General features: G+C 41.5%; 2 protein-coding genes and 1 long non-coding RNA gene across 25 annotated transcripts in view; 1 reads left to right on the top strand and 2 right to left on the bottom strand.

Moving 5' to 3' along the window:
• Window positions 1-549: 549 nt before the first annotated feature.
• Window positions 550-27,713, top strand: part of LOC120974718 (stomatal closure-related actin-binding protein 1-like) — a 32,965-nt gene continuing 5,801 nt past the window's right edge. For 2 of the 23 annotated variants that reach the window (XR_012203439.1, XR_012203445.1), the window contains exons 1-7: window positions 570-1,013; window positions 2,228-2,534; window positions 2,624-2,752; window positions 2,955-3,046; window positions 3,594-3,734; window positions 5,312-5,622; window positions 6,707-6,809. Coding sequence is in view for 1 of the 23 variants with exons in the window: in XM_073509191.1 (XP_073365292.1) it covers window positions 2,487-2,534; window positions 2,624-2,752; window positions 2,955-3,041 (264 nt within the window). In the remaining 22 variants the exon portion in view is untranslated. Of the gene's footprint in view, window positions 1,389-1,589; window positions 2,535-2,623; window positions 2,753-2,954; window positions 3,047-3,286; window positions 3,446-3,593; window positions 3,735-5,311; window positions 5,623-6,706; window positions 6,810-27,713 lie in introns of those variants that run through there. The other 21 variants (XR_012203454.1, XR_012203448.1, XR_012203459.1 and 18 more) reach the window with 21 other exon arrangements.
• LOC123497269 (uncharacterized) lies at window positions 20,518-25,400 on the bottom strand. Its single transcript, XM_073507466.1, has 6 exons — window positions 25,166-25,400; window positions 24,975-25,067; window positions 24,719-24,874; window positions 24,158-24,611; window positions 23,954-24,051; window positions 20,518-23,867 (listed from the first exon to the last, which is right to left on the bottom strand). The coding sequence occupies exons 1-6, from the start codon at window positions 25,398-25,400 to the stop codon at window positions 20,518-20,520; spliced, it is 4,386 nt and encodes a 1,461-aa protein (XP_073363567.1).
• On the bottom strand, window positions 25,896-26,418 carry LOC141041812 (uncharacterized). Its single transcript, XR_012203461.1, has 3 exons — window positions 26,300-26,418; window positions 26,100-26,204; window positions 25,896-26,021 (listed from the first exon to the last, which is right to left on the bottom strand). It is a non-coding gene; the product is annotated as an uncharacterized lncRNA (long non-coding RNA).

Below are 27,713 nucleotides of genomic sequence, written 5' to 3'. Positions count from 1 at the left end.
TCTACGATGAAATATATATGATGAAATATAAATGATGTTTTCTACTGCATAATATAATCATATATAATATCTGAAAAAATAGTAATGACGCCCAGCAGCAGCAACCATGGATGAAATTTATTTATTTTAATTCCCAATTAGTTAGTAGTAGCGCGGGGCCTGACAATCTTCTTAATAATCAAGAAAACATCAAAGCTTTTGGCTCGTGTTTGAATTTATTTACTCATACTCATTTCCTCAACTAAAATTCAGATATATCAAATGTGTTTTTTACCAGTATTTTTTTCAACTTTTATAGATATTATTTATACAGGAAACCTTTTAAAGCATCAAATGATTATGACTATAAAAATAATGGATTTTATTAGAACAATGTGAGGTGAATCAGACACGGCCGATAAAAAGAAGACCATTTCTTTTTTGGATCGGACAACGCCGTGATCAATCACAATCTCTCCCCCGTCACTGCCTAGTACAGTAGTCTACGTAGTAGTATTAAGAAAAAAACGTCAGATTTCTAAAAAAAAAACGTCAGTCATCCTCTCCACTGCCGCCTCACATTCTTCTCTGGATAGTTCCCCACCACTGCCTCACAATCTCCTCCGTTCCCCATTCTCTCCACCACAACCAGCGCTCCCTGGTCAGGCCGCCCCCTCCCCTTCGTCACCACCGCCGGCGCTCCCTGGTCAGGCTGCCCTCCCCTTCGTCACCAGCGTCGCCGCTCCCTAGCAGGCCGCCCCTCCCCTTCGAATCAGATCACAGAAGTGGCCGAGGAGGTCCTCGAGCTCGGCATGCTCGCGCCAGTGCTAGGCGCCGTTGGATGCGGACGCGGAGGCTCGGGACTTGCACGCCCTACTCTACCCTGTTCCTTCCAATCCGGCCCCGAAGTGCTCGAGGAGGCGCTCGAGGTCGGCATGCTCACCGGCGACGCTGGGTCCCTCCATCCTCCTGGTTCCCTCGCCATCGCCAACATGAGCCTCTCCACCCTCTCCCGCGCGATCGTCCAGGTCCAGGTAATCTCTCTCTCCCTGACCCTGCCGTATGCTCCTCCCCGTCAATTCGGTTAGTCGCCAGGTGCATCGCCTCACTGAGATATCACCATGAATATTCCTTTTCAAGACTGTCCATATTTTGTTCTGTTAAAGGGCTTTGTTAGAAAATCTGATTTAACTGAGTATTATTCTGCTCTAAATTGCGGCCCCTTCTGGTTGTGAGTGGATCCAAGAGTTCACATGATGCAGTATCTTTTTGAAAGATGATACATTATCTTCATAAAAGAAAGGAAGTTGGAGGAGTTATTATTGAAGAGGGATTCAGTGGTATGTGCTTCTCAAGAGCTAAACTGGAACAAGAAGTGCATGACTCTCATGCCTACACTAACTAATCAGGTAGCATATGCAAATTTTTAACCATACTACATCCAGATATGACATTTGAATATAAAAACTGGCAATTCATATTATAAAATGGAACAAAAATGGGTGTCGCGTTTATTCTTTAGAGAGTGTGTTTTCCTTTCAATAATGTAATATGAGAAATCATCTGCTTAGTTGGTGGTTGTATTGATGATTCGGCCCTTAATGGTTCAGACTTCCCGAAGGAGAAGAAGGAGGTGCGGAAAGAGGATGGGAGCAACAAATCTGAATCAAAGAGTATGCTTTGTTGTGGATCTTCTATGGAATGTTCTTGCTAGTAACCAAGCATGCTTTCTCTTTAGTTCCTCTATGAAAGTAGCATCAAATTGGATTTTGTTGATGATTTGCAAAGCTTAATTGAGACATAATTCTCTCAGTTCCCACTTTTGCAAATCGTGATTGTTAGTTGAAGTTAGTTGGTTCTCCCGATCCCAGTTGCTTCCAATGCAGGTCTGTAGTCCTGAGTTTAGTGGGTGATTCTGTACGATCTTGCGATGATTATAACTGCAACACTTGAGGGTTGGTAGTAGCACATGCCCAAGGCTTGATGAACTCGTATGGCTTTTGTTCTCTTTCTTTTGGAGGGGAGAACTCTTCCACTTGCTTCTGCCTTTTCATCAGCTTCCATGCTGCAGTTTGACAATTTTTATTTCGGTGATATTTTTTGGGTTCCCCTTTTCCATCTTTTATGTTTGTCGATGGGTCATTAAAACAGAAAACGGTGATGTATGAACCATTTTCACCAATGATTTATTCATTGTGTCCACCAGTGATCTTTTGAGATACTGACGCTTGTTTTTTTTTGGAATTAGGGGTGAGAATTACTTATCGATGACTCGGGCATCAACTCTTGATTTTCGGCGGAAGAAACAGGGTCAGAACAACTGGTCTGGGCTGTTGCGCCTAGTAAATGTCATCAGAAATAAATTCCCTACCTACAAGAATGGTACGAATGGGATAGTCATCAAATTTGCTGATGAGCCAGAAACGCCATGACTTAAGGAGTCTGTTGCCAAAGAGACAGCAGATCTGCTTGATCGGCGTCAGCGTCTTTCAGTCCGCGAGCTCGCAATGAAATTTGAGAAGGGCCTCAGTACTGCCACATTATTATCTAATGAGGTATGGGTCTTCCTGATTCCTGAACACTCATTTAGCAATTGGTCCAGTTATTACAGACCTTAAGTTATTGCATTGGCTTTAACTCTCAGGTTAAATGTAAACAAGTGGCTTTATTGGAGCGAGACATCCTTCTGAAGAATCTAAAGAGTGTATTGGAGTCACTGAGAGGACAAGTAGCTGACAAATATAAGGATGAATTTGAGGAATCAGTATCTATGGTTGGTGTTTCTTCTTTTGAACCATATTTACAACCACGTGAAGGATTATTATTCCTCAGTGCGTTTTTAGAGTATCTTTAATGACGCTGCAAGTGTTCTAAACTAACCAATATGGTTTCTTAAAAGAAGTCTCCAGCTAAATATATATGCCTAAATCATCCCTTTGTTTGTGAGCACTTTAATAGTTTGACACTTTCTATAGGTGGATATTTTAGCAGTTCAGCTGTCCAAAAGAGAAAATGAGTTGCGTCAGCAGAAAACCGAGGTCACGAGAATAGCGACTTACTGAAACTGGTGAGTTGATCCTCGTACTTTGGAAGTATCTTTATTCTATGGACCTTTGTAAGCACATTTTAGTACCATGATCCATTCTGTGTTCTCTGTTTACAATGTACTATAAATGTCATGTGTATTTTCCCTGCTTGCTACTGGCTTTGGAGGAAAACTTAGTTCCGTCGTTTTTAAATGTAAATTATCTGCCATGATTAAGCAAGCCAAGCTGAAGTTTTTCCTTTGTTGGGACTTCTGAAACAGACTATCAAACAGTACTACAAATTTGAAATGGTGTTCTTTCCTTGCAAATGCACAGCAAATTTTCAGGGGCCTGCCGATGGTTTGTTGAACAGCAAATTTTTAGGAGTTCTGCCTGATTTTCTTACCATGGTTAAGAAAATAACATGCTGGCAATGATTTGTGAGTAAAGCATGTTCCAATTCCTCTTGGATTGGCGCGTCGTTTTAGTATTTTTTATAAACATCATTTATCCATATCAAGTATGCTTAATCTTGGTATATTCCCATTTTTTCATTTTCACAAATCACTCTTTCTATATCGTTCACAGGCTTCTGAAGATGCTAGGAGAATTGTTGACGAAGAACGAACTAATGCACGCATGGAGATTGAAAATGCTAGAGCTGCTGTACAAAGAGTTCAAAAAGTACTTCAAGAGAAAGAGAACAGTTCACAAAGAATTGGAAAGCAGGTAAGTTGTATATAATTTTATGAGCAGCATATTATCTTGTTTTCTGTACTTTGTACCATGCTTACCTGGAACTTATGCCTGAATCTGTATTCCTTATATATTCTTTTATTTATGTCATATACAATTACTCCCCTTGACTTCTGTACAGTTTTTCTGTTCAAAACCAGTGGTAGTTTATTTTAATTTAACTATGCAACCTTCTACGTACTGCATCATACAGCAACAGATCTTCCTGCCCAACTTTGCTTTTATTGCTTGCTTGTCCAGATGCTGTGCTTTGACACTGTCCTCAATTTGTTATATTCATTGTATTACTTGCTCTATCTTGATAATGTAGATTCATTCGGTTGGGATATAGTTGGTATTAGAGTATTACATATCCATTGTGAATAATTTTAGACTATTCCATCGAAGCATTTTGTCCTCAAGCAATTTCTATTACATGTAATGACTTAATATTATGACTCTGATGATATATATCTTCAAGCAGTCCTATTATATTTGTTTGTTTTCTGGCATGTTGAAACACTTAATAAGTTATTTTTTTGTTTTTCTGGCTCAAATATATATATGAGATTTCATTAAAAAGTTAGGCAGTCAACTATGGTCATGACTTCAAAAGTTAGGTGTATGACACACGTGCGATGTCCAGAATAGACTATTAGCCTATAATATCTGAAAGAACTGTTTGTATTCAGTTGCAGCCCACCTAATAGGACTGCTTGATTAGATCTACAGTCAATTGTATTGGCTATGATCTTTTTATAAGATGGCACTATCTCCACTGGTGTTTTTTTTCGAAATTTGATGGTATGCCTGACCAAACATGATCCTAATATAATAACTGTTACCCTTTTACAAAAGAGGAAGATCTAGAAATTTGCATACCTAGAGGAACTCGCCTTCTTGATGCCCCTTGCTTACAGAAGGTACTCCTCGGGAATTTGTCCTCCAAGTCTGGGTATTTTGATCCTTTGATATCTGTGATGGGGGAAGGGAGAGTAAGGAGGGGGATGAGGGATGGCACATGAGGTTAACATATATAGGTAGGCCATGCAGGGGAAGGCTGGGTAGCAGATATCTTTCCTTTTTTTAGATATATTCTTATGTATGGTGCAGATATCTTTCCTTTTTCAGATATGTACTTATGTATGGTGCAGATATCTTTCCTTTTTTCATGAAACGCACACCTCTTAATAAATTAGAAAATATGTCAGAAATCAGAACTTACTAAATAATTAAATTGTTGTATTAATTAAATAAACAACTTATCATTGATTGCATGCCACTAAGTTACTTGTTTGTTCTTCTAAAATTTTCCCATATAAAAACGAAATATCTTATTTGTCTATTTATTCTTTTTTTAATATTGTTCAATTTGAAGAGGTAAACATGAACTTTCTATATATTTTATGTGTATTTAATTAGTTCAACATGTACTATAAATCAAGTTAAATTAACAAACAAACAATCTTAAATGTTTTGTTTCTGAAAGATGGCAATTAACAGCCTTCGGATTTTGTTGTTTGCACAATCAAAACACAAATGCACCTAATGCATCATCGATCTTTTGCAAGGTCGACATCGACTGAGTACGAGCGGCCATAGGTCACAAGGGGGCATGGAACTGCTGCAGCCCATCTGTGACAGAGCAGACTCCTGCGAATTTGCCCAGCTAGGTACATCCTCTACATGGTAGCAACATGAAGAAAATTCTTCCTTTTTGCTTCCATGACCTGATATCCTCCTCGCTGATGTATCGAGGAGCCGTGACCCGGCCTCACAGGAAGGGCCAGGGCGAAGACGTATCCCCGACGGCCAAGACACGGCCACAGTGGTGATTTTTGATGGTGAGACAGAGTAGACTCGAGCGACTTTGCCCAGCCAGGTACATCCTCTACACAACTACATGGTAGCAAATTGAACAAAATGTGACTTGATTAGTATAGTGTCTTAGTAGTAGTAGGTTCCTGTACTCGCAAGTTTATGTCGAACAATCACTGCACCGGATATGCAAGCCTGGGATTATATATGTGTGGGGGTCTGTGATATTGTGAGTACAACAGCAACCAGCCCACCAGGTTCCCTTTGAAACCACTTAGCCCGGCCTGAGTCAAATACAAGGCCACTGTCATCTTTGAAACCACTTAACCTCAGATAAGACCCCCAAGGTTGATGGTTTTAGAATGTTGATGGACAAGTCTGAGGGGGCCAAACCTAAACAAAACATTTTTATCTAATTTTCATCACCCCTACTTGCTGAAGATCCTACAAAAGTGTATCGGCAAAATGTGTTGAGATCAAATGGTTACTTAATTTGTTTTCTTTACAAAAGACCGTAGTTTTCAAATGCCAGCTTGCTTATGGTGTACAGTTGACAACATTATACAGTAGACTGAGTAAGATATAAGTAGGGAACATTCTGTAATGTGCTTATGGATATTGATAGCAGAACAGATAACAAAATTGACTTGAAGCACAAGCCCAAACCACTGAAGCTTCTGTTGGCTGATGCAGTCTAACTTCTCGCCCATCTCGCGGCTCATGTGGTTCACCCAGTCCCCTACTCCTGATTTCCTATAAACCAGGAATTACCAAATTAAACTTTGTTTCCGTGGCTAACGGCCCCAACCTGGTTAACTTATAGGCTGGTAAGTGTCTCAAAACTGGAGAGTCTCACCACCTCTTTAGCAACACCAGAGCTCTATCCTCCTCTTCAGTCAGTGGCACGCTGAGGAATTTAGCTAACTTGCTCACAACTTGCAACGGGTTTGAGGACGTATTTTACACCAAGGCACCCGCGGTGTATGTAACTCATTAAATTATGAAGTTATCATTGATTTGTATGCAACTCATTAAAATTCACAGCCTGCACACTAACATATCTATTGTTACTGTGGTTTTACTTTTTTACTGTAGGTACTGATCAATAAGAAAAACTATTCCTCTCTCATTTTTGTTACTCTATTCAGGAGCACATAAAAGATAACCAGCGTTTATTCGCTAGCTGGAATTAAAGGCAACGGCGAGAGAGCAAGATCAAGGACAACTTCAAAATTTAAGAATATATGCAAGGTACGTGCCGTATGACCGTCATATGTTTATTGACTATTCTCTAGCTGGAATGTGATTATTTCGGACGAAGAAAACCTCGTATAGTATAACAGTGCGTGTATGGATGGAGTTATACTATATGAGGTAGTATATGGTGCCTGTATGACCGTCATATGTTTGTTGACTATTCTCTAGCTGATTATTTCCGATGAAGAAAACCTCGTATAGGATGGAGTTATACTATACGAGGTAGTATATGATGCGAGGCACGGAATGTCTGAAAACATCACCTGCCGGACTTTGAGTACGTTGTGAACCTGCCATGGTCCAACACAAAAGTACTTAGGTTCACCTGGAGCAAACCTGGTCCAAACTGTCTGGTCTACAACCATAAAATTTAGATAGAAGGAAAGATAGATATACAACCAACATAGCTAGTGGATGCCACCATCAATCACTTTAAACTTTAAAAATATTTCAGAAAATGTCATCTGATCATCTGATCAGCACGGGCATTCAAAAAGATTATTACCTTCAAAATGCCTCCGGTTCACCGGGAGCAACAAACCTGCTCCTGACCGCACAGGTATTATAGTACAAAATATACATACAAGCCAAATTATATAGATAGAACCAAAACAAGCAGACAACGTTGAAGCGAATACGAAGCTAGAGGGTGCCATCGAAGCATTTATTCCCTACATATATATAATCCAATACATTATTCATATTGCCAAAAGGATAAATCTGATATTTGATCCCTAACAAAGCTCTATTGGCTTATTATATCTGCGACATTTCAATATGCATCAGTCCATAGTCATTCGTCCAAAAACCTCAAGGCCGCTGTAATTTCAGCTGGGATGTTTCCAGCTACTTCATTGCCTTTGATCGTCAGCATCTGGACCAGCAAGTTCTTTCTGAGCTGTATTGAATCCTAGAAAACATAAAAAAATGAATTGTTATATATATATATGTAGGGAATAAATTGTTGAAGAATGAATTGCACAACAAACCTATGTGAGTGGAAGAACATAAATTTATATTCAACAATGATATGGAAGAGAGAAACTTGTTATATATGCACCTACCGAAGTCCTGGAAATGTTATGCCCGAGAGTATCATCTTGGTGAGCCATCTCCTGTAGGAGTTTGAATCCAGAGTCCAGGCTGTGACAAAAAAAACTCCATATGTTAGAACCTATACCAGTGAGGCTGTATTGTGCATGACCAATTAAAACTATTACCACGGGGCTCTAATATAGGTATGATCTTGTGGCCAATCCACGAGCTGGGGATTCAAACCAGGCCTCTCCTGTTGCAATACACTGCCAAATTCTTTCAGAACTATCAGGGCTTCCTTCTTAAGTTCCTTGTCATGAAAGTCCTCTTAGCCTAGGAATGACTCGTTAGAATGATCAATCAGGAGAGTCCTCCTATTTTCAATATTAACTGCAAGGAGGCCGTAGGAGGAATCCACCAAATACAACGGCAATAGGTACTACAATAGGTATACAAAGTTAATGGTGAACAGATAGTATACACACCAACTTTTAAGAAGGAAAATCCTTACAATGGACGGGGTCATGAGCACGTTGTATTTCGGCAAAGGCCGTACAATGACATTGTTAATCAACAAGTTGGTGCGTTCAGCTTGGCATAAGCCAGTCTGACTCAGCACCCGTGCTAGGCCATGGAATTGCAAATCAAACATATGCGTGGAGCCAACAAAGTCTGTTCCTGCGTTCCTTTGTATCGCGTCGCTACTAAGCTTACGCACTGCAAGATCGAAGCAGCTCGGATTGACCCATGTATCACCTCGCATGGTGTCTTGGATAGTCCGTAGACTTAACTCGATCACGAATGGACGAGGGCTCCTTATCCATATTGTGCTGCAAACAAACCGGCATGATAAAATCAGGGTATCATAAAAATATTGTACTTCAATGTGTGGGCAAACAATAGTATATTTTTTCAAAACTTTAGAAAGGTCTGAAATGTATGTACCTAAAAATTGGAGTTCTAGTGTCATTTGAGGACATAAGTACTATTTCGTAAGATAACCAAATCTATTATGATATGTTCGGTTGCAACTTGTTCCTATTACAGTTATGATAAAATCTATAGATGGTACATGTATCATGCACCAGGACCCGTTGCAATATACTACAGTTCATAGAAAATTTGTAGTTTAAAATAACGTGCTGTGGATGGTACTAACATGGCGTAATGTAAAAGGATAATATTAGCGCATGACCAGATTTTTGCAACCACTACGTTAGATCTTAAGAACCTTATGGACTTAGAAAGGATCGCATGATCCTAACCAGTGCATGCATGCAACAACTTATGAACGTGACCAACTCATCGACGTGGATTAGGTGAAAGAACAGATTTTTACTCGGGTTTAAAATAAGAAGCCGATAATGCATAATATAATGGTACTGATCTGCAGCTAACAATTGCAAATAAATTATAGATAGAGTTTAGGGCTGCCAGAACAAACTCTAACTGCTCCTCGACTGAGGAAAGCATGACGTAGTTGTATATGTACTCGACTGCATCGTTCACTCCATCAAAAATCGGCATTGCAGCCATTGGCACGGGCAGAAAGTCGTCTTAGCACCAGGACGAGCGAGCGAGGGGGCAGTGGACAACGGTGGACTCACAGCCGGACCATATATATGAGTGTCGGAGGGGAATCGTCCGGCACCAGGTCGGTGACGCATTAGCATGTTGTATGGATTGGAAGGTGCCCCTTATCATTCCATCCGTGCATGTTTCATTACAAATCCTTGCTAATAAAAGGACAAGCATATGTTTTTCTTCCATACTCCACTGGGCAAATAAATATACGCCGGATTATATATCTATTATATATGTCTCCCTTTCCCGATCGGAAGAAGCATAATTTAAATTTCCTTATAAACAAATCCGATTAAGGGAATATTAATGGCCACACTGGGAAGCCCATTGAACGTATGGTAGGCCGGACCGGGAGATTGGACACTATAACGTTTTGGAAGGAAATGACTTTAAGGATAACTAGTAGAACGCCCGTGCGTTGCCACGGGCTTTTGAAAACATTAAGATGCTACTCACTTAGTTATGATAACCAAAAACAATGTCATCTAAGCTAAGACACATCTTTTTGACAATCAGCTAACACACATCATACTATCAAACACAATAATATTAGAGCATATACAGCTATGGTCCCCTCAAATCCTACTCAAACGTTCACGGCGCACTCGCCCGGTCAGTGACCGAACAGGAGAGGGGGAAAGGGTGACCCAACCGGACCCCTCATATCATCCTTATAACTCATGGTTGTCCGCAAACTCCCATATTGACACCAAATATGGGGAGAATATTAGGGCTCGCGGATGCATCGGGTCAATCTGCCACGTAGGACGCGACCCACCCCGGATAACCTTTTCTTTCTGTTCTTTCTCTCTTTTTTCATCTCCACCAATCACATGCAAGTCACCAGACATATGAGGGACAAAATGAGGAGTATGTATGCATGGACGGACAAATAGAGGCTCAAAAATAGACACTGACCGGGCGCATTCGTGGACGTTCAGGGGGGCGGATTTGCTAGATCTGACTATAGATGCTTTTATTGACAACTCAAATAAAAATGTTTTTTGTAATGGGTTGTGTTTTACATAACTTATTCGTGCAACCCTCCTTCGCTAGCCAGTGAGAAGATCCATTAGTCGAGTATCTCACCCATGCCACCCTAAACTCCTCCCTTAGTCGCATTAACTCCTTTACCTCCTCAACAATAGGCCATAGATTTATCTATCAATTTTTGAGCTTCTTAATGTGCCAGTGTTTTTGAGTCTATCTCCAAGATAAGCTTTGCCGCGTCAAATTCACGAGCAAGCTGAGCACCGCGTCAACAAGCCTTGAGTTCAGCCAATTCATGGTCCATGGCAAAGGAGACAAAATGGCATGTGCACCGCCTAAGAAATGTTATTGAAACCAACCAGTAGTTGAATGATTAGATAGTGGCGGTCCCATCCATATGTGAGTGCATGTGTGTATTGATGGTGTGCATACACTATTATCCATATTTCTTTAAACTTTTATCAAGACATAGAACAATTTTTATAATTTGCCTTTTTCTTAATTCAAATACAAACACATCATAGAAATCTAGAGCTCGTGTCGCTATTCTCATTCCCTAGCCGGCTGGTTCTCCATAGGGAGTACTAATGCACACTTTCTAATATCTCAATGTTTCAATCTTCTAGACATGAGACTTCCCAAAGAAAGTTTTTTTTACCATTATCACTTATTTATCTGGTAGAGTATGCCAATTTTTTTCAGAATTATGACATAATTTTTAAACACATAATGGTATTATTTTCATTATGAATAATGCATTTATACATCAAAGCCATACAAGTTTGAATTCTCACACATCAAGCATGACATGACCCCTAAAATGATGTGTGCCTGGGCATCTTTTACCATGTTGTGACCCCTAGAAGAATCAAACAGATGTTATGCTTATTTTGACATAAGCTCACTCATTGGTTGGCCCATCTAAACTGCCAACCTTCAAATACACCGGGCGATGTTCCATTATGGAAATCTGGTAGAGGTGAACATCAACAAGGTTATAAATCAAAATGAACAAATCAACTATTCATACACATCATAAGAAGCTGGCCAAATGTTACTGCTAGAAAAATGTATAGTGCCACCCATCTTCATGTTGTTCCCCCTCCCTACACCCCCACCCCACCTCCATTTGTTCATGTTAAATAAGGAACAAGATGGATGGATGGACATTGGATCCCTGAGACCTCGGCGAAGCTCTTCCCCTCTCTAGTTCATCTCGGGAGCGACCAAATCGCTGTCCACCACCATGGCCGACGGCCTCCTCCGCGGTCACCGAAGCCGCCGCCACTTCTACCCTCCTCGGCATCTGTGTCCAGACAGGACGGAGGCGGCGCTCTCTCCCAAGCTCGCCGGTGGCCGCAGCGTCTCGGGGGATGGTCGAAGTCGGCTGGATGAGTGCCAGCGCCGGCGGCCGCCCTCTGCTCCATGGGCGAGTGCGAGGGGATGAAGACGAACAACAAGTGTTCACATACATAGTCATGTGTCAACCCCCATTGTCGTCCATCAGTTGGCCATGTACAAGAGGGTGTTGCGCGCATGCCCTAAACTTGGTCATCTGCATCGTCGAGGCAGCCAAATGCGCCTATAACCACTCCCTCCAAACCGCAATATAGAATTTATCTTAGTAATAGCGTGGTACAGATTGTAGGAATAGTGTGTTTCTCAGTTGTTGGAAAGTCATTACAAATTATCTCCTCTTGGAATGATGTAAATTTTGGTGAAAATGAAACATCATACAAAACTATAGCTTACCATAGTGAAATACATATGCATTGTAGTCTTAAATTGTCAAAATATTTACCGGGTTCGTGAATGGGCAAAATATATGATGCATTGGTTGCCAATTCGCCATGTTCCGATCTAAACAGAAATGTTGGCTGACTTGGCTCACATAAGCATGATACTGCATAACCAGCCAATGCAAGGCATAGATAAACGATAGTAACATGAGTAAAATATTCTATGCAGGAAACATGACATATTGTTCATATTAAACCATACCCACCACATACCATTTCCCATTTGAAGCATCCCACATTTTCTGTAAATTGTAGCAATATGCAGTGACATCCATGCTTGGTCTTGGGCTTGAGTTGCTGACAATGACACCATCGATCCATCATCCCATCATCGTGCCAAAATGTGCATATGCCAAAAATTGCATCAAAGTTCAGAAGTCGTAACTTAATTAGTACAGAACCATTATGGCGGACCATCCCCCGGAAAAAGTATGAACATACAAAAAAATTGATAAAATATTTAGATTCTTGAAAACTGCATCTCTTAGTTTTCACCCAGACATGGTCGTCTATGGCTCTAAACAAGCATCTCTTAGTTTCTGAAAAATGATATGGATATTGGGATATAGACACGTCTCCCTTTCTACACAGTCAATGGAAGAATCAGGAATGTAAAGGAAATACGATGCTTAGATTGCAGGCACTCCTCCAAGCTCAAAGCAAGTCATATTCCATAGTGAATTAGTTTCTTTCAAGCCTTTTATCAAAGCAAGAATGTATGGCTGAGGAACTCCAATTTTATTTTATTTGGGGGATAAAAATGGTTTGCTAGATAATCATCACACTGACCGATTGCATCAGCAATCAAAGATCTACTCAGTCTCTGAACCATGCTAATTCTTGTAAAAAAAATATTTTGCAATTTAGTAACTGTGTTAATCTGTGAGGCTAACTCTTTTTCTATGTTGAAAATGTTTTAAAGCTTCATGTTATTCTCCAGTTCCAAGAAATTATGATACACGCAGACATAAGAAGATACAAATCATGTTCAAATCAAGTGTAATTGCTCGGTGAATTTTTAGTAGAAAATAAAATGCAAAAAATGAAAATAAAACGGAGATATTTTTTGCTCATTTTAATCACATCAATCTTGTTGAGCAAGGAATAGGCCATGTCCACCTGCTCTGCCTCTGAGCCGTTGACGACAACCACCTCCCTCTTGAATTAATTGCTGATCTCCACCTCTGCCATCTGCCACTCCGACACCTTCGTTGCCACCCCCTTCTTATTCACCTGCTTCACCTCAACCAATGGCGACGGGCCCATGGGGCAACCTCCAGGTCTAGATGCACCGCCTTATCGCTGCCTCGCTCCTGTTGGTTGGCATGGCGATGTAAATACATTACATTTATTAGTACATATGTCACGTTAATCAATGAAGGTTGATCTATATGTAAATCATATATATGCACTCGCAAAACGACAGTTCAGTAGAAAGGCTTATAAGATCATGATCGACAGTTGTTCTTGAACAGGTGAGTTACTTCTTCTCAAGTAAGTGTGTATGTGCAATGCATGTCTCATTAGAATACAAATTTTGAATTCCTAAAGCTCACAACATATATCTACAATCATGGATGTGCAATGATTTTGGAGTACATCCAAGCACTCTTCGAGTTTAAATCTTGATGGGATCTAATACCTCACAAACTTGCCTAAAGCATAAGATTTATCCTTTGGTCATACAATAAAATACACATTTAACTTGAGATGCTTTTATCGGGTATACCGGATCAGGATCAAACGCAGCATAGATGAGCTCTCAAAAATCCGCATTCCGATATCATATAAACGGCCACAATACTTGTTTACCATATCGTATGCAGTAAAAATGTAAAGATTATATATATTATAGAAAAATGTAAAGAGGAAAATAAGACATGTGTGGTGACAACAAAATTACCAACGAAAATACAATAGAATAGTCATATAAAGTTGAGGACTCAGATACACAACAAATTACGAATGTACAATGTTTTTTCCTCCTAACTCGCTCATCCATGCATTAAGGGCAAGGAATCAATCCTTCTCTACTACCGTGGATACAAAACAATTTACGCAATGTAGAGTCATCGATCCTCCGCACTCTCATCCAGGCATTCAGTTTGCAAGCTTTGAATTTATCCTTCCCTGCCACCATACATGTCATGATGTTCCCATAATTACCTGTTAGCATGTCCATTCATCATATCACATAGAAAAAAAATTAGCATGACGTTCCCATAATTACCAGTTAGCATGTCCATTCATTATGTCACATAAAAATGATATTTAGCATACAAACCATTATAAATTTATCAAATAGGAATGAATCGGCATGCATTTTGATATTTCAGGTGGCATAAACTGTTTCTTATAATCAGCTAATCAAACAACGAACTTAAAACAAGCTTTCAAAGAAGAAGAAAAATGCATCGTAGAAATGCGCCATGAACTTCCCGGTCTGGTGTTGTCATTCATTGAATGCCACCTTGGATATGGTCATTAGCCACTTATACTGAAGCTTTGCAGACATATAAACATTGGACAAGAGATCAAAATCACCAGAAAAATGCTGAAACTTGAAAGTAACTGAAATCACAACAGGGCACATGGATTCTACCAGTTTGATTGCATAGTATGTCTGGATTGCAATATGTATAGTTCCGTTCCATTTCAAATACAGAATTTTTCTTGATTCTTCTCGTATATTTTTCTTGCCCATCGCATTCCCATTCTTCGTAATTATCGATTTATCATATCTACTTAAATAACCATTACAAAAACTGAAATCAAGAATATATACTCACCAAAAAACAGAAAATAGGGATGGAAGTGCATATCACGATGGACTCGCACTCGAACTCTTACGACTGGGATATCGATTGCAATCCCAATTCACCAAGAAATAGGAAATATATGGCTGCAATATATCAATGGGCTTGAATATTGTGCAACATATCAATATCAGCTATACAATACACAACCAATTTAACCAAAATTCTGAAATATGAGTGCTCCTAATAATAGCAATATATCAACTATTAATCTGGTTGAAATGTTGCCACATCTTTTTATTTGTATTAGCACTGGTTAAATAACTGTGAAATGATAAATATACCTGGTTAAATATGCAGCTCGACGCATCTGTCCGCGACCAGATCAAACTTCAATAACCACATCTGCATCCATTTCACAAGGCAAACACAATGAAATTCTATCCATATGGAACTTGATTAGGCATATTCACGACGCAACCGGGCACGGTGCTTTCTGTTCATTATTCTTGCTGCCAGCTAGAGCAAATGGGTAGGGAGTTCTAGATCTTAGGATTTTAGCTAAGTAATCATCATCATTATTCTGTGAGCCTAGCCTAGCTTGAGCTTCTGGTTTTGCAATGCAATATATAAAAATAACCAAGATGAGAGATCCCAGTACCCAGAGCCATTGTTTACTTAAGTGAAGGCATGACTGAATGATTCAGTTTCACTGGAATTATTTCAAGAGCCACAAGAAAGTTACCACAGCAGGTTCTATTCACGGCCAGGGAACATGGATGATCCAGTAATTAACTGTGTTCTTGTTAGTCTCTTAGTATTGTCTCATCCTCGATAAAAACAGAAGTTCCCTTCAAAATCCATCAAAAACAGAATTTACCAACACCCTTCTATGGATGCAAGTGCGGAAACATTACAGCCTTGTGCGTCGCGCACTCTTGAATGATTTAGGGATTCTGAAATGGAACCGAAACAAACTGTAGTGAAAACTTACATGATGGTAAACGGATAACGACAGCGTGACTGTACATATTGTTCATAGGATCCAGGCAACAACCTGATTTGGAATATATCATCAGGAATTGTTCTTTCAGACCAAGGACAAACTATGCAGGCGAATGCTTGTGCAAATTATAAGTTGTCAAGTGGATCAAGATAGAAGGTGCAGTCAAGTGCAGCTGAGATTCAAAGTCGTATTCAGCAATGTGACGGCGGAAGCAAAAGAAAGCCGTTTCATCATACCCGAGGTTGCCTGCAAAATGAAAGAACTGTAGCGGATTATCAACTTCTGAACCTAGATAAAAAATTATTCACCAATCACTTGTTTAGTTTGGATCCTTTCCAATGTAGACATTAATAATATTTGTCTAAGATCCTGTGCATATAGGATAATAATTAAAATGCAAAATGTAAAGATTAGGAAGTAAAAAGAATCTAATTTAAGTTTTCTACGAGAGGATGTTACCAAGCAAACAATCAGGAGTACATTGTTTTGGGTGCATCTCTGTTAGCAAGTGCAGACTCAAGATTGAGTGTTGCAAAAATGATTTCTTCAGTAGTAACTATTTCCTGTGTTACATCAGTGCCTTCTAAAATTAAAGCAATCACGCCCGCAAGAACTTTAGCAGTCAGCATGTTGGTTTATAGACACACTGAACATATAGAAAAACATCACCGTGCTGTTTCCTTTGGAGTTGTGCCTCTACAGCTTTATGTGCTCCCTTTCAATGGTTCAACCTGGATAACATTTAAAGTTTTAAACAAATGACAGTGTTAAATCTAGCAAAAAAACTGAAACAAAATAAGATCATATATGGACGACGCAAGGCATGCAGAGCAGGGAGAGACTGAAATACAGAGGGCTAGCTATATAGAGAGATCAATTAGCGGAACACATCGAACATTTGGTGGGCATCCACACGCTACATGGTGCAACCCCTACCAGTATGCCTCCCTGGGACGTTCACACGGCGTGGTGCCATGGTGCTCGAGCGCAGAAGGCTACATCGTGTGTCTCACCGTCGCGTAGAGGAGTTCCGTACCTTTGGCTGTGCGAGGAACGACAGCGGCCGCATCTGCGTCGCTGACCATGAGGAGGAACGACCGGATGGGCATATGCGTCCCTGACGCGAGTCGAGGAACAGAGGCCAGTAATCGAATGCCCTAGAGAAATCCATCTTTGCGGCCAAGCCCACCGTGTCCCAAGCCGCCGCTGCTTGAGGGAGGAGATGGATCCCGCCGCCGCCACCGCCGATGCAGGCCGGGCCCACTACGTCCCGCGCCGCCGCCGCCGCTCCACGGAGGAGAGGGCCCCCATTGTCGCCAACGCAGGTCAGGCCCACTGCGTCCCGTGCCGCCGCCGCCACCGCTCGTCGGAGGAGAGGAATGCCGGCACCGCCAACGCAGGCCCAGCCCGCTGCCGTCGACGCTGCTCGAGGGAGGGGAGCGACCCCGACTCCACCGACGCAGGCCGAGCATGCCCGACAGCGCCCTGCAGCGGCCGTGAGGAATGCCTTGGCAGAACATTTGATCTCGGTCGTTGATTTGGTTGACAGATCATTGATGTAACATGGGCAATAGGATATGTTTAAGGTGATTTATCGAGGACGACGAAAGAAACGAAACGCCCTCTTGTAGAAGGAGTAGAGATTAGTTAATTGGATTTTTCCTTAAAGTTTGTTATTTGTTTCCTTAAAATTCATTATATGTTTCCTAAATCAAATTGCATTGATGGGATGGATCGGTTGATTTGGTTAGTCCATTATTTGTTTCCTTCACATCCATTATAATGTTTCCTAAAGCAAATTGCATTGATGAGATGAATCGGTTGTTTTGGGTAAGTTAGTAAAGTTAGATATGTGGCTTTTTTCTATGGTAGGAAAGTGTTTGTTTAGAAGGAAATAGGGAAAAAAATAAACCGATAGGGTGGTCGGAGGGGAGACAAAAAAAACCAGACGAAAAAAGACCAGACGAAAATGATGGGACTATTCAACCAACTCGTCCATTAGGAGTAGAGATTATAGTTCTAATTGACATATCCTGGCCGGGAGGAATCGTGGGCATGTACTCGGAAGGTGGCCCATATCCTTCCGTAGTTACAATATTCCATAACAAAAACTATAGGAAAACATGGAATAAAATTATTTTGGTTGCATGCTCCACCCGGCAAATGTATCAACGCCGGATTATATATTTCCTAATTTATGTCTCCTTTCCAAACTTTGCCTCCAGATATATAGAAAGAAACAATTAATTTATTTCCCAAATATACGTCAAACACGGGCGTCCGAGAAATATAAAGAAACACAACGTTTTTTCTTCTTCTGTTTTTGTCCTCCTCACCATGATCAAAAAGCCCGCGCCACTTGAAGAACTATTGTTTCCGTGTGTAGAAAGAAACACAACGCACGGGCATACGGCAATCCTTGATTCCACGTACAAAATTAATTATATTATCTTTGGAATGTCATAATGCATGATAGCATGCGATAGCATCTGTCAAGGTAAACGTACTTTCCTTTTTGCGCTGCACTGTATATTAAAAAATTTGAACCTACACTGAAAGAGATTCATACGTGTAGCTCAAATGAGAGTAGACAGGTTACCATTTGAAGTAAGTCCATTATTGACAGTTTGGTCATCAAATATATATTAGTCAAATATATAGTTCAGAACTTCACAGTATATGGCTCCGAAATATGACGACACTGTTAAATAGATTTTTTTTATTGAATATCACATATTATTAAACCTCCAAGACATAAGCGAACACTTCATAATGTGACAATTGGCAACAAAATGTTGCATGCAAAGCTTTCATACATTTTTATATCTAAGACAAATTGTGCACTTGTGTACATAGATACTTCTAGCCTCCATTGTTCCTAGCTTGAACAACACCATTGACGTACGCACGTGTTTCGTCAAGTGTCATGAGGCTGGCTTCATGGATATCTACGCTAAAAATCAGTGTTATATAGTAGTGACATAGTATTACATAAAAAATACATTGACAACAAATGTAAAATAGAACGCAACCCCTACCTTGTAAAAAAATTCAAACATATGGAAATTAGTAATACCAATGCAGTAAACAAAATGTTCAGCTACCATCTTCTAATTAGTACAGATATGGTTCTATCAGCTGACTGCTCCGTATAGGATGTCAGAAATCACTGCCGGAGCACATGAATAATTTTGCAGGATGAAGTCTTCTGTTACAGACACACTTTTGGGCACTATGGCCACTACCACATGGCAACCCTGTCACAAACGGCTAGGTCACAAAGGGGAAGCTGGATAAATCTTCGTGGCTGGGAGCTCTGCGAAAGTCCTCCAAGCTTATCTTTTAGGAGTTATCTATCTCTAATAATTTATTTCTTAGATTCATGTTGCCCGGGTTTGATTCATGTTGCACCAGAATATCCATAAGTAATACAGAAGCTTGCTCTAGATAATTAGCTAAGATCCTTACTCACCATGCTAGTTGCTAGGGACGTACCCAAAAGAATAATCTGGTGCATGCTCTGATCAGAAGGTAAAAAGAGAAACCTAGTATTACATGGCATCTAGAGAAGGATACACATTTTGATGAACATTTAAACAGTTGATACCTGCACAGCCAATCGTCTTGGCTGGGTGCAACCTATAAGTCGACCACCCTCAGCCCAACCAGCGTCCTTAAGATACTGCAGAACGATGCTTGCTCTCTGAACCAATCCTCGCCAGGTCCTAGATTAATGCAGCCTGTACAATTTTTTAGGTTAGAACTCTTTCAGATCCGCAGTAAACTCATGAAGGTACATGAACCAATGCAAAAAATAAAAATGAAACTTGAACTGAACTGATAAATAATTAGTTCAGACGCGTGAAAGTACAAGTAATCAATCTTTTTTCCAAAGATTGCACACTTCAGCGATCAGACACGTGCATTGTCACATTCTCCAGAGTCGCACGGGCATTTGAACATATTTGCAAGTACGCAGGCTACCATTTTATTATTTATTAGATGTACATATGCAAAATATATCTTGAAAAGCTACACAAGCTTCCCTTCTGCGTGTGTTGGTCTTATAATTCAGACCAATCATAATCCTATACTTCTGACCTATCAGAATAATACAGGGATAATAAGGACGCCAATAAATTTACATTCAACCATATTATCAAAATATCAAAATAATAACAATGGATATGATCACTTGCCGTAACACAAAAGTTTCATTGCATGTTCCAGGTATTTTTCAGGCCAATCATTATATCTGAATCACATATTACACATGAAATACTACGGTGGGTGACATGTACACTGCCAGAAACATTGCGATAGTAGAAAAGATATAACAGCGATGATGGTGCCAACATGACGGCTGATTATTGAAATGCAGTTAGTAGCTCAACTAAATGGAGTATACCTCCAACTATCAAAATACCAAATAAAAAAGATATATGTAAAAAAACGAATTACAATAAATCTTGACCATCACAAGAGTAAATGTTGTGTCATTACATAACCTGCCGGTCTATTAAGACCGGACTTCAGCCTGTAAGGACTTCCTTGTAGACGATGTTCTTCATCGAGGTTAGTAATGACACGGTCGGTCTTTTTCGCTTCTTTGGATTGTCCTTTTTCTTGTTGGACTTCTCCTTCGGCTTCTCCTTCTGAATGAGTATCTTTATGTTTCTCTTTGCGGTGGCTCGAGACAAAGCAACATAGAGTTGACCATGAGAGAACACGGGATTGGGTAGGTAGACACCAACAATCGGGATTGTCTGCCCTTGAGCCTTGTTAATGGTCATAGCAAAGCTAAGCCTTATAGGAAATTGCTTCCTCTTAAACTTGAACGGAAACATGTCGTTTTCAGATGGGCAGAGAGGTATTCGAGGAAGGAAGACCCTCCTGCCAGCGTGTTGTCCAATCACGATTTCTGCATCAATGGTGTTCCTCTCAAAACCTCTAACAACAAGCCTAGTGCCGTTACACAATCCATTTGCTGGATCAATGTTCCTTAGAAGTATGACAGGGCAGTTCAGCTTTAGCTTGAGTGCATGCGGAGGAAGACCGTTAGGAGTCAATCCATTCAGAAACTCCTGAGCGTAGTAGCCATATGGGTCGTCCTCCGCACTGTCAAAGCTATGGTATATTACTTCATCTCCCTGAAAACGCTCTATCATGCGGATGTTTATCTTGTCGACATTGTCGTTTGTCGTGGAAAGGATTGCTCGAGATGTCATGTAATTTGAATCAGACATGTTGTCATCTAGACTCGGAAACACGTGGTGAATAAGCTTCTCCAGGTCGTCAACCTCGCCTGTAGACGGCAGACAAATGTCTTCAGGGAGTAGTATGTTGCCTTGATCGTCGACTTCCTCAGTGCCATTGCCGACCCTTAGCAAGTAATTTGCAAACCACGTGTCATTATGAGCCCTCATGTTGGTGATGAACCGAAGCTGCCGCATACCCTTCCATAGATGAGAACTTCGTAGGGTTGCATCAATTATCTGGCCCCGCGACCCCCTTCTGACGACCGGAAGCACCTGCCTAAAGTCCCCGCCAAAAACAACAGTCTTTCCTCCAAAGGGTCGGTCGCGTATTCCCATGATGTCGCGCATGCTATTGTCCAATGCCTCGATCGCTTGTCGTTTCGTCATGTTGGCCTCGTCCCATATTATCAATGAGGCCATCCTAAGCAGCTTGGCGGTCCCACTCTGCTTCGTGAAGCTGCACGAGGCTCCATCATCGCAACTCAATGGGATCTTGAACCTCGAGTGGGCAGTCCTGCCGCCAGGCATGATAGAAGCGGCGACGCCCGACGTCGCGGTAGCGATACCAATATTGCCATCGCTCCTCACCTTGGCAAGCATCGCCCTGTATAGAAAGGTCTTCCCTGTACCTCCAGGGCCATCAACAAAGAATACACCCCCATCACCGCGTTCAACAGCCGCTAGTATCTCGTCGTATGCGGCCCTCTGCTCCAAGTTCAGGGAAGATGCCAATTTAGTATCATCCACGTCAAACTCAACAGTTGATTCCTCGATGACCTCTCTTGCCTCACCCTCGGTTGGGTCAAACGCATCATCTATGCTTGGAAGAGCGAAATCAACAATGTCTTTACCCATGGACTGCAACATACCCCTAATGTCAAGCAACACCATCTGCTCCACCTCGATAGGGGACGTGCGTGATCGACGATAGTCATCTGACATAGGATCGAGGTGCCTGTCCCATAAACCACGCACGTCGCCTGGCTCGCAGTGCACCAAGATGGTTGCGAAGAGCCTCCTAAGAGAACATGGCATCGCCCACTGCTCAGCCTCAGTAAGACAGTTGTCGAGCGTGTTGTCTGCCTCGATGAGTCCCAACCTTTCAGCAGCTTCTCTAAAGCTCCCACATAGAACGCCGTCCACGGTGAGCAAGTCGTCGAAGGATGTTTTGCCCATAACATGGTTTAGCAACACACGCAGGTAGTATCGGTCACCCTCGGCAGGATTGGCAGACACGATGCGACCTATTTGAAAACGCTCAACCCGCGGCTTCCAAAACTTCTTTTTCTTCTGCCACGTGAAGCTTCCGGGAAAATCCTTGTACAATATATGCCTAGCCCGAGGGTGTTCCTGGTTAACCTTGAAATACTCCGTTAACATGGATTTTGAATTATTTTCAGAGGCGACAACATTCTTCAAGTCAGCTTGCGCATTGAATGCGACCCTGTGCATATTCGGGAGATGAAGAGGCAACTGCAAGACAGGTGGGTAATTGGCGCAAAGTGGAAAGCCAAATATCCTCCACATAGCCTCCGGAGGGGTGATCCACCTTCCATCAACGTATCTCTTGATCTCATCAATGTTACCATCGGTGTCGGGATGGTCGATGCTGAAAGAAGCCTTATCATGGCCCTTGTAAATGTACTTGTAAAGATATTTGACGGCCTTTATGCTGGAGCAGACCTCAACGTTGATGTGGCAATTGAACATCCGCAGCAGGTATGGGTTATAAGGCACAACCCATCTGTTGTCCAACATCTTCCCTCGGACCTTAGCACGCCTTCCATCGTCTCTACGCTGATAAATTGGGTACGAGTCCTTCCCCTGTGATGTGTTTTCATTGAACGGCCGTGGGTATCTGCACTTGCATCTGTTTTCTTGCATGCAAACATTCTTCGGGTTGAGAGCACCGCATGGTCCGTGCATCATATGTTTTACCACCATAGCATACAATTCCGGATACTTATGCTTGTCTGGGAGCTCTGCGGAAATGAGTCGGTCATACTGCTCCAGGACGATAAGCTTATATTTAGAGTCCATGATCAACAAAAAATGTGCGTGGGGGAGGCCCCTTTTTTGGAACTCGACTACGTATACATATGCGACAACAACACCCAGGATATGCTTCTTGAACAACATGTCCTTCATAGCCTCTAGCTTGCCGTAGAACACGCGAGCCACAATATCAGGTCGGTCTTGCGCCGTCTGACCAGGCAGCAACTCATTCGTTATCTCTTCCCATTTAGGATTGCAAGTCATGGTCAAGAAGATGTCAGGCTTCCCGTATGTATGGACAATTGCCATGGCATCCATATGCCTCTTCTTCATGTCGCGGTCGCCACCAGGGTATGTTCCAGGGAGCACTATTCTTACCCCAACAGCGCTTGCTCGCGTCTCCCCTGATGTGATTGCATCAACAACTCCTTTATACAAGTCGGCACGAATCTGCGTCTGGTTTTTCCTGTACCACCTCAATCGACAACTTTCAATCTTGACGTACATGTCGACCGCCCATTGCTGCAAGAGGCGTGCTCCACAGAGTATGGGATTGAAGATTCCAGGCCGTGTCTGCAGCATGTAACAGTAGTAGTCTCTGACAGAGACGCACAACCTGCTGTTGCCCTCTGCACATGATTGAGTACCATCAAAATGAGGATATATTCGAGAAATAAGATATTATTTGTAGCAAAATGGGACGCAGACGGCATACCTGCATCCTCATCATCATCATGGACCAGTTGAGAATGTAGTACAACCTCCTCCGTTACATTACGTTTAAGTAGCTTTGGATGCCAACCTAGCTCCCCCCTTGGATGGGAATAGGGGATAAGACAACGGGTCATATGCTCCGGAGGTCACACGTATACTATGCCTTTCGTTGTTGTTACCACAAAGTGTTATCCTCCGGTCAAACCTTTTTGCTAGGTCGTTGCCCTCAACCCAAATTGCAGCGACCTCAGATGACAACGGTCTATTATATCTTCTTTGGTCAAGCCTCTTATCGGTGTTTAGGTCTATCCTATAATCATCGAGGTTGTCCTTGTGTGCACCCAAACTCCTAAATTGCTGGGAGTACGGGTTTTCTTTGAGTATGTCTACTAACTTCTTCACGACATCCTGGTCTAATTGCTTGGTGGCCACCTTACGATGAGTTATGGTTGGGTCGTCATCATAGAAGTACAACTGCAGATGTTCTGGACGGGAGCTAGGCCCGAACGAATGCACATTGTGGTAGATGGAGCCGTGCGCACGGAATGTGTACACCCCAGACTTCATGTTTGTGTAGTTCTCATCAAGGCTGACGCCAAGGGTTGTGAAGGCGAAATGCCCGTTGAAGAACCGTATGTTCTCCCGAAAATGTCTAGAATCTGCATCCATGCTTGACCATAGCCTCATCAGCTCTGGGATTGGCTCCGGTTGTTTAAGTTCGATCTGGCCATTGCGACAGCAGAACCCGTTGGTCCCAGAGACAAACTTTTGGCCTTGCAGTGTTTGCAGTTTGCGTCGAGCTTCGGGATGTGAGTGGTGTCGGGGATGTTTGTGTAAACAAATTCTAATGGATCAACCTCGCTAGGTATAGCAGACGACATGCTCCCTTCCTCGTCATCGTCCATGCTGTCATGATCGGACCCTACGAGCATTTGTTGAAACATAACGTTCAAAAAAAATTACAAAAAAATAATTTAACTACAATATAGATGCACGCCGTCCTACTTCATATCTGACCATACCTTCGTTGCGAAACATGTAGTACTCCTCATCCATCAATTCGGCTGCTGTCGGCTCATCGCCCACGATGCCGCTTTGTAAAAATTCGATGTCCTCTGGACATTCGTCGTTGCGAATGTCACAGTAGATAACATCATGTTAGAAGATGGTTGCTGATAATGAGCAGAAGAAAGTGACATTAGCAATTTCATACCTTCGATACCAACAATGTAATTCGTCTTGTTCGTTGGAGGGTCGCCATCAGATGAATCATCTTCGATGACCCGAGAGACGGATGATGCGCGGCAGATTAAAGTGGGACATTCAGAGGTTGAGTTTGCTAGGTCTGGACGTGGGAGCGCGATGGATTCGTTGCATGGGGTGTTTTTTCTTCTGGCATAATTGGCCTTCCTCTGAGCACTTGACTCCCCCTTCTCAATCACTGACATGCTTTTGCGACGTTGCATTCGCTTCTCTCGTACTTTTTCATTCACTGTTTCTCTGACATCAACAGATACCTTGTCCTTATTCCGCTGATAATCTGCACGCCTCTGTGCGTTTATTTGCTCCCTTTGCGCGTTTGTTAAATTTCTTTTCCGCTCATTATCACGTTGCCTCCTAGCTAGATCATTGTCACGAGTGACAACAGACGCGTCTAATGTTGAATGGGGAAATGTTGCTGCGTCACCCTCGAATTCTATATAGCTGGAGCTATTAGGGTTGGCTGGTTTCGTAATGATTTTAAAACATAGTTAGAACCAATATTATTTAAGACGTCTATAGGAAAAAAACCATGATGGTGCATTAATATGCAGCATTAAACTGTACGCATCGAGCATGATGGTGGCTATAAGAATATTTAGCTATGAGCAGCAAAACAAGATATGCAAGTCATGGTGAAAATATAGATCATGTTTTACCTGATAACGAAAGTGGACGTATGTTTTCATCATGGATAAGCTTATCCTTTTTCCTCCTATAAGCAGCTCTCCGCAGGGCGTTTCTACGATCTCTCTTGAGTTCTTCGTCGGTTTTTTGCTTTGTTTCTTGGGTGTTATTCAAGACCACATCTGATATCGATCAGGACATTAGACAATAAAACATAACAATGACAGCAATTGATGATGGAGTACGCACAAATCGATTACCTTGTACCTCCATGTCATTAATGAGACCAGATGTGACAGTAGTTGTAGCATGAAATGTCGTCGCATCAACCGAGAATGATGTATAGTTGGAGCTAGTTGGGTTGGCTGGTTAAACAAATTGATGAAAACATGTGGAAAACTTAATCATTAAGACATGAAGTCGGGTACTGAATATAATGGTCAAAACCTTGAGAGGTTACCAGATAAAATAAGGGCCCGTGCATGTTCATCTTGGAGATTCCGATCTTTTCTCTGCCGATATGCAGCTCTCCTCAAAGCTTTTTTACGGTCTCGTTTGCGTTCTTCTTCTGTTACTTGCATATTTTCTGTGCTATCATTCAAGTTATCTACTGATGTCTTCCTTGGGTTTCTCTCAAAAGCGAAAGGTAAAAACAACATGACAGCAAACGAGTATGGAAAAAGCACAATCATTTTACCTTTTATATTTTTATCTGCAATTACATCAGACGCTCCCGTAGCTTTAGGAGGATATGTTGATTCATTATGCGAGACTGATGTATCAACCGAGCTAGCTGGGTCATCTGATATAACATGCTTGGTTAGTATTTATTAAAATGGCTGAACCATGAATGCTAGGATGTAACATAAAATAATCTTACTTGAATTACAAAGGGGACGAAGATCAACTTTCCTATGCTTATCACCTCGCGTGGGTTTGATTAGCTGCCCCAACATATGATCTGCCCCAACATTAGTTCCTATAGTTATCCACCACGGGCGTTCAGAAAGCAAAGAGAAGTTAAACATAATCACAAATAGTATGATTGTCAAATACGCACATATAATTAACGACATTGTAAATCTACCAAATAAGTACCAGGGATCACATATGAAGGTTGTTGAACATTTGTGATATCACATAGAGTACGACGGTGAACAATCGGCCCATCGTCTAGATGGTTTATAAAACCATCTGACTTCTTAGTGCGATAAGATGCCCGCCTCCACGCGTTGATAAGATCCCTATGGTCTACCATTTTTACAATAGGTATGAGAGTTAGAGAACAAAAAAAGTATCGATGTTGATACAACATCTATGAAACCAACACGGGGAACATCTATGAAGTCAGGTTACTATAACGATTAATTTGCATACTATAGGTATTCAGAAAAAACCAAGAGTAGTCAGCAAAATCACGCTTAAATACTTACCAGTCTTTGAAAGGGATGGCTGATTATACTCTTGTAACCTGACCATATCCTCCTCTTTTTTCTTCCGATAAGATTCACGCCTCTGTGTGTTGAACTGCTCCCTTGTTTCGCCAACGTTTTTTTTTCTTCATTAAATACAGCTACTGTTGCATGCTGCTCGGAAGTTTTGTCATCTGCATTATGTTAAGCGTAAAAACCACAAAGCCCATTAAGCTCATCTGGGAGATGTCGATTTGGAAGCTGTATAAGCATGCCTGTGAATACCTTGAGTATCATCTCGTAGCTTAGTTGTACCATCCTTATTATTCTCAGAATACGACGGAATCCCGTCGTTTGAAGGTTCCCGCCCTACATCTTAGCAATCAACAAAATATACGGTATGCACGAAACATTAGCAGCAATCTTGACACAGTCTTATACCTGCATGTAAGGGTATGAAGT

The sequence above is a fragment of the Aegilops tauschii genome, chromosome 2 (genome assembly GCF_002575655.3).
Source record: "Aegilops tauschii subsp. strangulata cultivar AL8/78 chromosome 2, Aet v6.0, whole genome shotgun sequence".
In the NCBI taxonomy this organism is placed as follows: Eukaryota; Viridiplantae; Streptophyta; class Magnoliopsida; order Poales; family Poaceae; genus Aegilops; species Aegilops tauschii.
Note: the sequence above shows the minus strand (reverse complement) of the source record. Positions and strands in the feature narration are given on the sequence as shown.

Coding starts and splice junctions, on each gene's coding strand:
- LOC123497269 (XM_073507466.1), bottom strand. CDS start 25,400: ATGTCAGTGATTGAGAAGGGGGAGTCAAGTGCTCAGAGGAAGGCCAAT. Junction 24,875..24,974: donor CTACATGTTTCGCAACGAAG/GTATGGTCAGAT, acceptor AAATGCTCGTAG/GGTCCGATCATGACAGCATG. Junction 24,612..24,718: donor CAAACACTGCAAGGCCAAAA/GTTTGTCTCTGG, acceptor GCATGGATGCAG/ATTCTAGACATTTTCGGGAG.